The following is a 13,748-nucleotide window of genomic DNA, read 5'->3' as shown; positions in this document are numbered from 1 at the left end:
CACCACGCTTTGAAAAAACTGTTTTAATAGAGCGTGCTCTGCAGCTAAAAACCAGGAAAGAGTCTTCCCAAACGGTTAGCCTGTGAAAACCCGCTTTTAAACTAAATCTGTAAATATCAATTATTAATTAAGCGATCATTTAATCGAAGTTAAGAAAGAAACATTCATACATCTATGTGTGTTATTTATGAAATGTTTAAACTCATCTCTTTGTTACTGTGGTGTGATCTGATTGGATCTCATCTATCATCACACGTGGATTCAAACAATGCTTAATTATGATGGTGATACCACCTTTTACCCACCCATCCATTGCCACTCGCCCTATACGGTGGCCCAGCTGGGACATTTTACTGTTGTTTGAATAGCTTAACATAAGGACTGATAGCTACGGAAACAACTGGGCTGTTCAAATAGAAGAAAATACAAACTAATTGGGTATAGTAAACACTCTTATGCTGCGACGTTAACCTGAACACATATCTTTCCTCAGAGTTATTTACTTGAAAATCTGACCACATCTAAAATGCTCTGCTTCTAGGATGGTTTAGTTTCCCAAAATGCGAGCGCACATATTACTCTTCTTTAACTTCACTTGAGCTTTCTGTTTTCATTGCTCGGGCGATATTTTCTGTGTCTGCTCTCTGTGTTCTGCTTTCTAGCCGCCGCCTCACTGCATATTATTCAATATGACAGCAATAACCAAGAGGGTGTTGTATACGTTATGGGTACAACATTGCAGTGCGTATGTGTTATACCTTTACAGCCCTCATTGGTGTGTTTGCATTTAAAATATGGCAGAAACACCTCTGTACTCTATGGTTATGCAACTAGGTGCAGTGGCGGTTCTAGACCAATTTGACTGGGGGGCCAGTTATTTTCTGAGGGGGGCACAATACATGCAGGACGAAAAAGAGAACTAGACAGTATGAAGTAATTGCGCATGAGAAAACAATGCAATACAGTTATTGGTATTTGTTTCAGTACACTTATTTATTTCAGATAGATCTTATAGTTATTACTGTTAGCTTCAGCTTAAGTTATAGTGCAATGTTTGCACTAACACCATATTTATATAAAAATAAAGGCAATGAACAGTTACATATCTACTTTACATAAGGGTGTCTGCACAATCTCACATTACAGCAACAAAATCCTGAGTACCAGAAAATATACATTTAAAAAAAAAAAAACGTTTCATTATTAGGGGGGCCACAGGGGGGTCAGAGGTCAGTGTTAGGGGGACACTGCCCCCCCCTAGAACCGCCCCTGACTAGGTGTCATATTTGTGTGACAATGGGAAAACAATCTTGCAGGTATCAGAGCCAGCCTTTTGAAGCTCAATCAGCCCAGTTTATTTTGCCGTGTTGTTTCGTGCTGCATTTGGCATTGGGATTTGACGGGACACACAGAATCAGATGCAGGGACACTGCTGCTCCAACAGCCTCGCCCCTCGGGGAAATCATTGTCAGTGTTGGTTGTTCCCGCTCCGAATACCGCTGCTTCCTCTGAGAACAGTTTCTTAATGAAGTTACCCGTGTGATGCTGGGTTATTGTTTCATCTTGTTCTGTGCTCTCGGAGTGATACATCTTCTCCTTGGAAAACACAAAGGATGAGATGTCTTTAGGCTCCAACATCGACTCCTTCTCTTGAAAGGGGGAGCAGTGGAGAGCCCAAGTGGATCTGGTCCGTTCCACAACTAGTGGTCTCAAGTCTCATTATTATGTGTTCCAGTGCTTGTAACTATAAATCTCAGCACTATGTTGTGTGGCTCGTCTTATATGTCTAGTAAGGACTGTAGATTTGTTTGTCTATTCAATATTTAAAAATTGTTGCTGTCTTTTGCAAACGCAATTCCCCATAAGTTTTAGTAGTTCAAGAGCAAAGACATCAGGGCTTGACAAAGTAAGCAAGTTCATGGCGCATCAAGGGTTTCCACTTAGTTTTTTTAAGTTAGTTAGTAGTTTTTCTGTTATATTTTGGTAGAAATAGCCATTTTAAGAGAGAGCATTGGTACATGTTATTGATATGGATGAGTCTTTGCCTTTCCTTCTTTTTCATAGGAGCTGTTGTTAAATGTTTGTAAAATCACAAAGGATTAATTTTCTCAATTGCTATAACAGATGTGGCAAGACACAAATTAGGAGGCCAAATTGCTTTAAAACAACCTAAACAACCTAAATAAATAAACCATATTTAAAGTGGGAAATATCTCCGACATTTAATGCAGTTGCAGTTTTTTATACAAGTGACAAATGTAAGTTGAAATTGTCGTATTTATATAAATATGGGGAGCAACTTTAATGGATTATATTCAAGTTAATGTTGAAAAACCTCTACAGAATTAGAGACCAATAGACAGTATACAATTACAAAAATGCTAACATAAGGCAATTGATATATATTTACTTATTACACTACAGTACGTCAGTCTGAATCTGAATCTGAGAAAGTGTGAGATTATTTACGTGACGCAAAAACATGTTTCATAATGAGTTTTTCTGAAATAATGTTCAAAGTGTTGTCAAACTGTCTCCAGGATTTTCTCTTTCAACCCTGACCCATATTTCTAATCTGTTCATTCTTCCGTTTGCATTTTGTCTTCCCCATGACCGCTATCCTGTCCATAAATCGTACCTTTACCTCTCCCTGTCTCATCCGTCTCCCTCTCTCCCTCTCTCCCTCTCTCCCCCTCCATCAGCCTCCACCCGGGTGGTTTTCTCCTTCGACGTCGGTAACGGGCCTCTGGAGGTTCACGTGGAGTCGATGGTGCCGCTGAACGACAACCGGTGGCATCGAGTCCGAGCCGAGAGGAACGTCAAAGAGGCGTCGCTGCGGCTGGACGGACTTCCTGTCGCCACACAGGAAGCTCCGGCTGACGGACACCTCCACCTGCAGCTCAACAGCCAGCTGTTCATAGGTGAGGAGGAGACACACGGGCCAAACACATATTCATATAACGTTTATACAAAATAAGAATCAGCTTGATTGGCCAAAGGAGTTTGACTCTGCTATCAATTTACTCACACAAAAAAGACCAATAGCTTATAAGAAGGACCATAACGAAGATAAAACATTTGACAACTAAGGAATAACTAACATACTTAACAGTAATGTATATAGTTACTACACTATTTAAATGAAATGTGTCGACAGTAAGACAATGGTTCAGAGTGAAAAGGAGTGCTGAAGTAAATGTGGATAAATAATGTAAAAGAGGTAGGTGGATATTTCAATATGCACAGTATGACATGTTATATTTAACAATTATTTACATTTTTTTAACCCAAAGTATAGATTAAAAACGATGTTATTGATTTAAATAATGATTTAATTGCTACTTTTTTTTAAAGTAGTCCACGAGCTGTGTTTTGGGATCACTACGAAGTCCTTGTCAGCGGTCTGATACACAGAAATAACGGACTGTAGAATGCAACAATTGACCAATCAGAATTGAGGCTATTCAACAAAGCTTTGCATTAATAATATATCATTAATTTGTTTAGAGGATAGAGGATAGAGGTTGTTCCTCACGCTTTGTTCCGGTGTTTAATGTTCATCAGAGTGACGGCTGTTTTTGTGTCGGATTCTTTGGGTGTCGTTTTCTGCAGCGCCTTCATGTTGATACGTGTTGATACGTGTCCAGTTGTGACAGATGTTTTGTCTTTCCTTCTGCCATTTGCCGTGGTTTGGCATATTTGTTCATTATCTCTTCATGTGTCATCGATGCTCCAGCCGTTCAGGCAGCAGCGCTCTGTGCTGCGCATACCAATTCATTTTCATTTGACAGCCAATTAGCATCATGTGTCAGGTTAACAGAGCTCTGACTTCAAACTAACTCTCACAATTTGTATTCCGTGTTTGCACATTGTCATTTAAATAATTCAAATACTTTCATATAAATACTTGGGTGTAATGATAGCTCTACCATCCTAAAAAGAACACAGTAAATCAGAGGGTGTTTCTCAATGTCGAGGAAGGATGCTCCAGAGCCACTATTTCAAGGATGCCATCGAGTCCCGCCAAAGGACTGTTCCAATGTCCAGGATACTTGGAATTCTACCGAGGCTGGCGTCCTTCGTAGCGAGACATTTCGAAGCTGCACATGTGTATCCTCCGCGGTCTTAAAATCCCCACAATGCTTTGCGCACGGACCAATTTCTAAATCTTTGCGCTCCATTTAAGGCGGGGCCTCTCATATGACGCACACCTGCACACCTGTTAGCCTGTTCCACCGTTCTTCGTTTTCCGAGGCTAGGAAGGATTCTTGCCTCGCTTCTGAAGCAAGTGACTCGGAGGTGCATGTGCTACCAAGGAAGCGTCCTCGACATTGAGAAACACCCGGTGAGAATGGGAGAGAAACAGAGAAGGACAAACCCAAAAAGCAGAATAGGGCCTCTTTAATATGTGCTCTTGTTGATGTGGTAAACGGAGCTGCTGCAATGCGACAACAAACTCAAACCAGGAACTGACAACAAAGAATTATCGTGAGGTTAAATCTGTTAAAGTTTATTAGACAAGAATAGCTTTTAGTTCATTAATTACTGTTGCATGCTAACTGGCTTTCCAGAAGAAAAGTACAATCCTGCTTTTTATATCACGGCCTACAGTCTGCTAAGCTGTTATTGATTCAAGTGCTGCTGGATATAGAAGACTCCGACCCGACGTGTATCCTCTCCCTCCACAGCTAAAGCACCCAACGCGAGGAATCAGTGGCAGGATGAGCATCCTCAGATAAATGCTAACCATATTCTCTCTTCTTCCACACCAGCTTATCTGGTTTTGGCTAAACTTTTATCAGCAGCATTGGATGTAAAATGTGCTGAGGAAGCACATCCATTCCACACTGCTTCCACTTCCTCTTTGGACAGACGCCGACCATGTTACTCCTGATGGACCATTATCCACAGACAATACAGTTATCCGGTCTGATCTCCTCGAGTCCTACTTACTCTAAAATAAGAAATATACCGTTTAAATGCGAACTTGCCGTTCTGCTATCCGCTGCTCGGCACTTTTGAATATGAAAGTGCCGAGTCGACAGCATGTGAGCATGAACGTTGATCATGTTTAATAAATACAGCATGCATCAGGGAGAATATCGTGGTGTGGGACTTCCTGCAGGTCTTTAAGTAATCTGGAGAAGAAGCTTATTCTGTAAATGATTCATCAGGCGAGCTCGTAATTAACCATCAGAACGTCCAATAGAAACGTCGTCAATACGCAGCTCGGTTTCTCTGCACTCTAATCAATACCACAATCTGAGATCTCCACGTAGAGCTAAAGGGGACATCGTAATGCAAATCCTTCATACGGCGTTATCATTGTGCAAATATCATGAATGTCATCTCACATCAGTGAACACACAGTGAGGGAAGACAAACAAACAGCGATGGGATTGGATGCAGTGGATGGAGGGAAATATTGATGAGAGGAATAATCCACTCTAAGTCACCAGCATCGACATTACCATAACACACGCTACGTCTGTGTGTGTTGGGATGGAAACGGTCCAGGATGTGCCTCCAGATTGTTTCTGTAATGGATGTTTGTCGTACAATTTTCGGACTTATCTGGCTTTTCTGTTTTGAGAGGAGCAGTGACTTGCTTGTTGTCGTTTATTTGTTCTTCATCAGCACTATTTTTCTGTGACAGTGACAGTGTCCTCGAGTGAAACACTAACGGCCCGTCCACACTACAGCTTCGGCAGATTCAAAAACGGTTTCCAACGCGTCTGCCCATTCACTTTGAATGGGGTGACGTCACTTTTCGCCGAACTGCATTGTGGGAAGCAGAGCGGAGCTTTCCTGGCGTTTCAGGCTGCACAAGTTGAGCAATGTTCAACTTTTGAAGCTTCTGAAGCTTTCGGTGGAAGCGTCAGCCAATCGAATCACATGCCAGTACAAGCTCTAGCCAATCAAACCGCTGCTTGTGTGTCAGGGGCGGGAGATTCATGTGATTGGTTGTTGGTCGAGCTTCAGACACGCCCAGCTCCAAGCTTTTTTTGAAGTCCTGAAGGTTTGAAATCCGAAAAACCGTTTAGCGGTGTGAGTGGCCGGACAGGATGATACTTAGGGAGCAGAAACAACACTGGTTGTGTGTGAATATAACAAAGTGTAATTTATTTGCAAATTAAACCTCTTGATGAATATTTACAAACTATCTTAATTACCTCTGCAACCAAATTGAAAAAACGACACGCACTAAGTGATCGCTAAAGGTAGAAATCAAATTTGCAAGTATAACACAGTAAACATTTTTTTTTGTAATACTAGTTCTCGTACTCTTTGTTTAATGCAGTTGTGGAGTATAATTTAGATGTAATGTTTGATCATCAGATCAAGGGGGGTGCTGGGGAACTCCAGTTCGAAACCCGCTCCTGCCCCCACTCCGTCAGGTCGTTGTGTCCTCGGGCAAGACACTTCACCCGGATTTGCTCCTGTGGGTATTATCCACAGTACATGTATAATACTAATGTGTACTTGTGAAAGCGCCTCGATGACCTCGAGGCGTGAAGATGGACGGTGTGGCGCAGTGCGCTGTGCAATGATCATCAGATCAAGGGGTGAAACCCGCCGCTGCTGCGTCTGTAAAGCCGGTGTGTCCTTGGGCAAGACACTTCACCTGAACTTGCTCCTGTGGGTAGTGTCCACAGTGACCATTGCATGTATAAAAATATGTGTAAAGCGCTTTGAGCACTGGAAAAGCGCTATAATAAATGTAAGGAATTATTATTTTTATTATTATTCTCTGTGTTAGAGTTTTACTCGCTACAGGGTGCACTTTGAGGGTGTGTGACTCTGCAGACCGTTCACATGCAGAAAAAGCTTCATAACACACAAGGGGACTGGTGATAACCGGAAAAGCATGTCATGGGCCCTTTAAGGTACTCAATTATTTCCACATTCTGCTACATTATACCTGTAGGAGCCATATGTTAAAATGTATAGTTTGATATATTTGAATATTATAATCCTTTGTTGTTAGTGCTATCATATCATTTATTTGAACCAGCCGCGTGAAATTGACGGCACAGACGTCCGCAGCTGCTGGTGATTACGAGACGTTATAGCCGACGGCAGCTGCTGGTGATTGTGTGTGAGAAGGAGAAAGAAGCACAGAGCAACATCGTTTTTGACCTGCGGAAATATGTGTTTGTATTTGATACCTTTTTGTTGAAGAGTCAAGCAAACTGTCCTGAGACGTATCTTGTCCGAGTCAAGCTTATGTGCTGTCTGTCAATCGGATTTTGGATTACTGGAACTTCAATACCTTTACTCATCTACATCTCGTTTATTTAACTGATTGAATGACTTTACAGACCAGATTATTTATACAAAAGTAAAATCCAGTGTTTTAAATCATGGAACATGGATGTGAACTTGTGTCTTGTTTTCATTCGGCCCCCTGATTGGTTAATGCATGTCAATCAAATACCCTCGTTTGTAACACAATTTTTTGTAGTTTCTTAACCCGACATTAGATATGTTCTGTCCCTCCAGAGCAACAGAAGATATCATTTCAGTAACTAAACAAACGTTATATGTTTACGTAGGAGTTACATGTCTGTGTTTGGGTGTTGTTGGCTCTGCAGGACGCACATGTCCAACATCTTTCTGTGTTCAGTTTATTCATGAGCACACGCTCCCTCTCCACAGCTTAGTATTGAATGATTATAGTTAAAATTCATGACGTGTCTTCCAACATGCATTGTATTTACGAGTCTTGATTTGTTAAGCAAACTGTTCCATTGTTTGAATTACAAGCCGCTGCGTTGGTTTCTATAAACCATATCTCAATGTACACATTGCATTTATGAGCCATAACCCTGCCATGACGCTGAGTCGCATTGTTCTGATTAATAAGCCGTGTTATTGCCTCGCATGGATTTATAATCCACACCATTGTTCATTTTCCACTTCCTTTATTGCTGTTTGTATTGTAAGTGCTTAAAGTCCATCCGCAGCCATTTGGAGTGAGCTCAGCGATGAAAGCAGAAATCACTTTCTTTAGTGCAGGTTTATAAGTGATTGTTTTGCCTTGTTTGGGTAGTTATGCCTTTGTTTGTTTGGGCTGCAGTGTCGTCTGAGTACACAGATTTGATTCCTCTCTGTGTGAGAATGAGGCGCCCCTCCTGTTCGAGGATTTTGAACATTCCTTTGATCTCCGCTTCAGGTATTCCTGGAAATGCAGCCGTACCGACGTCAGATTATTCTGTAGTATGTGATGTAAGCTGTAACCTGACACGTCAAACATTAGCTGGTTGTCTGTGTTACTTTATGTGTTCTCTAGTTGTCTTTGCAGTGGCACTAACCACAGTGTTGCTGTTTAAATGTCGAGGTTTAAACATCACCAATTAGTTGAAAATGGGAGCACTAGTTCATCAGTTTGTCTCCATCAGTGGCTCAAACTCACCCCCGGCCCCAGTCCACCACGGTGTACCCCAGGGCTCTGTGCTTGGCCCCCTCCTGTTCACCATTTACATGCTCCCCCTCGGCCAGATCATCCGACATCATGGATTCAATTTCCACTGCTACGCTGATGATACCCAACTGTATCTCAGCACCACTCCATCCTCCCAGCTCCCCCCTCAGTCTCTCATCAACTGCCTGCATGACATCAAGACATGGATGTCTTACAACTATCTTAAGCTGAACAGCGGTAAAACAGAGCTCATGGTTGTGGCACCCAAGGCCCTTCTCCAGAAGGTTGGTGACTTCGTCCTTGAGGTCGACGGCTGCTCCATCTCCCCATCTCCTGAAGCCCGCAACCTGGGTGTCATCCTTGACTCCACCCTTTCCTTCCATTCCCGCGTAAAATCTGTGACCAAATCGGCCTTTTACCACCTGAGGAACATTACCAGACTCCGACCGTCACTCTCGGTGTCGGTTGCCGAAACCCTGGTGCATGCATTTGTCACCACCCGCTTGGACTACTGCAATGGTGTCCTGTTCGGGGTTCCCAACAAAACCCCTGGACAGGCCAAAACTATGCCGCTCGGGTCCTCACGCACACAAAGCCGTGGCAGCACATCACTCCCACCCTCATCCACCTACACTGGTTGCCGGTCAAGTCCCGCATATCTTACAAAGTCCTCCTCCTTACCTACAAGTCCCTCCATGCCCTTGCCCCCCAGTACCTATCGGACATCCTTCACCCACATGCCCCACCCCGGAACCTGCGGTCCTCAGACTCTGGCCTGCTTACCACCCCCCGCACCAAACTGCGAACCTTCGGGGACAGAGCCTTCAGTGTGGCAGCCCCCACCCTCTGGAACGCTCTCCCTGCGGAGATTCGTAACATCTCCACACTTGTCCCATCTGTTTACCAAGGCTTTCGGCCCCTAAATCAATCTGTTGTTTTGTCTGTCTGACTTTTGTTTTGTTATGTTTGTTTTTGCCCTATTACTTGTAAAGCGACCTTGGGTCCCTTGAAAGGCGCTATATAAATCAAAGCTATTATTATTATTATCTCAGAGGTTTGGAAAGCTAGCAGCTGTCTGAACAGAGTCGCTTGCCAACAAGCCACGAGTTGTTTTTATTACAAAGAATAGGCTATTATATGTTATATTTGTTGCAATGTCCTTGCATTTAGCACCCTTTTCTGTCATTTGTCTAACTTGTTCAAGGCGTTTTCTTATTGCTTTGAGAATAAATATATGAACAATATATTAAATACACAAAAAAATGGCGATCATGTTTGAACCAAGACTTAAATTATTTGTGAACATGAATGTTCAAAAAGACTGAGTTCCACGTCTAACTTTATCTCCCGGTTTAAGCATTGTCCATAAAATAACGATGTGGTCCAAAATGATTGAGAAGACAGTATAGATACTTTTTTTTTTAAAAAGGTATGCGTCCTTCCTTCAAAGTTTCTTTTTGATTTGAAGTTCACAAGTCCTTCATATCCTACAGTAGACATCATGTGGAAATAGTGTATGTTATTTAAACTGCTTGATGCACAGATGTGTGCTGCATCAGCAAACCTCGCTCTCCGTATCGCACACATCTCACATCTCCTCCGATACGGTTTCATCTGCCATATTTTATTATCTCATGTTGAGACTCGTACTTCTTTTCCGAGCTTTGGCTGTTCTGTCAGACGTGTGTTTGAATCTCACACATCGCTCCTGACTTTTAGATTCATTATTTGTATGTCTTGCTCGCCAAGCATGATGTAGAAGCTAAACATTGATGATAACTGATATTAATTGTTTCCCACTCTCATGTGCAGATGTCACGCTGAGACATTAGAGGTTGTGCTGTTTTGATATGATGTCTTGAGGGTGGAGTCTTTCTGTGTTTGAACTCTTTGATGTTATCTTTGATGCCCACGCCTTTACTTTACTTCCTGGAAGCATTAAGTCTCCATTTGATGTGCAGAGAGCGTAACCCTGGTAGCTGAAGAACAGCAGGGTGTGTGGTTAAACCCTCACCCCTCTGATAGCCTCTCTGTTGGAAGAGTTTGTTCTCTAATAACCTTTCCTTGCCACTGTTGTGTTGCTTTGATCAGACGTTCCTCAGGGATCTCTCACACACAAATGCCTGCATACACCCGCGCACACATTCATATACATCAACGTAAAGCATGTAGATACACATTTGCAACAAATGCATCATATACACGCACATGTACATTTACACATATACAAATATACTTCCTGTCCCTCCCTAGGACAGTGTCCCTTTGATATAGGCCAAGAAGATGTGCCACGCTCCATTAGATTTGCTTGGGACATTATTTACCCTGGCGATCATAATTTCAAAGGCCGCAGTCTCTGTCATGAGTTTAAGCCATTCTGTAAACTCTGGCTTACAGTGTGGGCTCTTCCAGTTGCACAGAATAAGCCTGGCAGCTACAATAACACCTGTTAAAGTCGGTCTAAGTCCTGCTTTAGATCTCATCTCGGCACAAGAGATGTGTCTCCCAGCGAACAGAGCTGTGGCGATTCTGGTAGAGGTTTTCTGAGTCACCCTTCAACGTTTTTTAATACCACCTTCCAAAAAGGCAATCCCATAGACTCTAGAGCAGTGGTTCCCAACCTGGGGGGGCGCCAGGCCTCAGATGATTTGAGGCCAAATATCATATTTAGACTTTTTTTTGTATTTCTTTTTTTATAAATGTACATACCCAATACATGATTGTCTCTACATTACAATATAAAAATAATTGATTAATTAATTTTAATAAAAATTCACGTTAGTAGCTATTAAAGGCATAAAAAGACAGAAATGTATAATTATTTCTATAGAAATGTTTCTTCTGCCCGTAAAGTGTCCAAGCCGGGCTTTTCTGGATAAGCGCATTTTTAAAACATATTCATTGTCCATGCCGGTTTCAGTTGGATGATTTGTCACAGTTGCTCCGATCGGATCGGTCTCCTCCATTTTGTAGATTATTTACGACTTTTGAATCCACATAAACACATTGGAAAAATCCGGCTAACTTTGAGCATGTGTTTTAAACAGTTTAATCCCTTTGTGAATTGTTTCCACTTCCGCGCCGTACTTTAATTTCTTCATACAGCGGGAATCCAAATGAATTAGAGTCCAATAACATTACATTACATTGCATTTAGCTGACGCTTTTATCCAAAGCGACTTACAATAAGTACATTCGACCAGGAAGACACAACCTTGAAGAAAACAGAATCATATAAGAACATCAGGTTTCAAAGAGCCAATCGTTTCAAGTGCTACTCAACTGGCTTTAGATAAGCCAGCCCTTTATTAGTATATAAGTGCTTTGTTAATAGTTCTATCGCTCGAGGTGGAGTCGAAAGAGATGAGTTTTCAGTCTGCGCCGGAAGGTGTGTAAGCTTTCTGCGGTCCTGATTTCAATGGGGAGCTTATTCCACCATTTTGGAGCCAGGATAGCAAACCCACGTGTTTTTGCTGATGGGAACTTAACCATCAAAGCCACTCCAATAGTGCTCGTTAATTACGCTTTCATCCTCCTTTAACAACATACTTCACATTCATTCACCCAGTTTGTGACCGTAGTTGTAGCATTTTTGAGACTTTTAAACTTTAATTACCGCTATTGCGCCCCCCCCCCCCCCCCCCCCCCCCCCCCCTTGTATGTGTGTGTGTGTGTGGGGGGGCGCAACTTCCAACAGGAGTCATTTGGGGGGCTCTTGGGAACCCCTGCTCTAGAGCAAGTCTTCAATATTAATCATATAAAACATTTATACAATATAACAGTAGATTTGGCATACTTCCAAGGCCGTAGAGAAGGATGAACTATCAAGACATCTGATATCTAAATAAGAAATTTCAACGATACAAGCATACAGTATATAGAACAAAACCTAAGGAAAGAATCAACTATGAGTCCAGCAGAGAATTACAGACAGCGACATTCAACCACCTAGCTCAAAATGATCTTCTGTGGGGTGCTGAAGTCTAGCTTAAGCTAACATTTGCACTTTGTAGAAATCCCCATGACATGTTGAGAAGTGTATCCTTTGCCTGGAGGAATTAACCGTCCTTATTATACTCTTTACATTTTCAGAGGGCGTCTCAATATTCAGTCCCACCGGTGAGGCTAAATGTTTCCTTTGGGTTACCCGAATTAAGAAGTAAAAAGATTAAGAGCTCTTGTGTTCTCTTCTTCTGGCGCCACCTACTGCTTATCTCAATAAACCCGCCCCTTTTTTTCACTGAGTACCGTGTATTAAAATGACATGACAAACAATCCACTAATAACCACCTAACAATACTAGACACAAATATACTTTTATTACATTTCCTTTAGATAGTGTTCTACGATATCCGGTTAAAATGTGTCCTACGTTTGGACGGTGAAACCTGGCTAGTGTGTTGCTACTAGAGGAACTAAGGCCCCTAAAAGTTGAGGTACCCCTACCGAAAATAGTGAAAAGGTAGGCTCCTCTGAAGGGGGCCGTGTTGGTCTTATCCCATGTACCTCTGAAAATAATGATCAGAATGTCACACAATTTGGACTAGATGTTCACAGAGAGGCAAAACATACAATAAAGCAAATATAATATCAATACCTTTTACCATCTTTCTAATATTAACAACTTACATGATGAAGTTTAAACACAGTTAAATAAGGGCGGTGCCAGTCGCCAGCGGGCCGGGCTCGGTTCGCTGACGGCCGGACGCCCTGTGATTCTCCAGAACACACAGATGGCCAGTCCGCCCCTGTGTAGCATATTATTTTCGATGAGCAGATCGCCACTGGGCTTTCAACTAAAGACACAGCCACGCAAAAACTGCGGCATGTCCAGCTCCTTATGGGTAATGCAATGTGTGAAGTGCGCTACACCCCTGGTCGTTTCACCACGGAGGAAAGCAGCAGAAAGTCGACTGGAGTCAAAGAGAGCGGGGCCTAGAAGTTATCCTTCTGCGCTGCGTTGCGTGCATGGCTTCCTTCTGCAGGGGGGGACGCGTTCTGCAGGGGGGACTCGCTCTGCAGGGGGGACGCGCTCTGCCGGCCGTCTCGTTCAGGATCCGAAAATACAATTTAAATATTTTGCACACTTATTCCTAGTGTGCCACTGGTTACGGTGCCAGGGGTTGCCGAGCCCTGAACTAGACATATTAAAGTAATAAAAAACATGGTTGTGCTTTGCTCTAGCTCGGGTAGGGGTATCTCGAAAACTAAAGCCTTTTGGGGGGTTGTTCCTCTACTCATACCCCTATAAATGATTATTCAAAGATTGGAAATTCAAAGAAAGATCATTCTGTATTCTAGTCATTCAAAGTTTCCTGGATCT

The 13,748-nt window shown here is 42.5% G+C and overlaps 1 protein-coding gene across 3 annotated transcripts in view; it reads left to right on the top strand.

Moving 5' to 3' along the window:
• The window catches only part of LOC117462411 (contactin-associated protein-like 4), a 230,164-nt gene that overhangs the window by 195,759 nt on the left and 20,657 nt on the right, over positions 1 to 13,748 (top strand). For all 3 annotated transcript variants that reach the window (XM_071206241.1, XM_034104634.2, XM_034104633.2), the window contains exon 16: positions 2,703 to 2,921. In XM_071206241.1, coding sequence (XP_071062342.1) covers positions 2,703 to 2,921 — 219 coding nt within the window. The remainder of the gene's footprint in view (positions 1 to 2,702; positions 2,922 to 13,748) is intronic.

Source organism: Pseudochaenichthys georgianus, chromosome 17 (assembly GCF_902827115.2).
Source record: "Pseudochaenichthys georgianus chromosome 17, fPseGeo1.2, whole genome shotgun sequence".
Lineage (NCBI taxonomy): Eukaryota > Metazoa > Chordata > Actinopteri > Perciformes > Channichthyidae > Pseudochaenichthys > Pseudochaenichthys georgianus.
The sequence above is the reverse complement of the archived record's forward strand: the minus strand, read 5'-3'. Positions and strand labels throughout refer to the sequence as shown.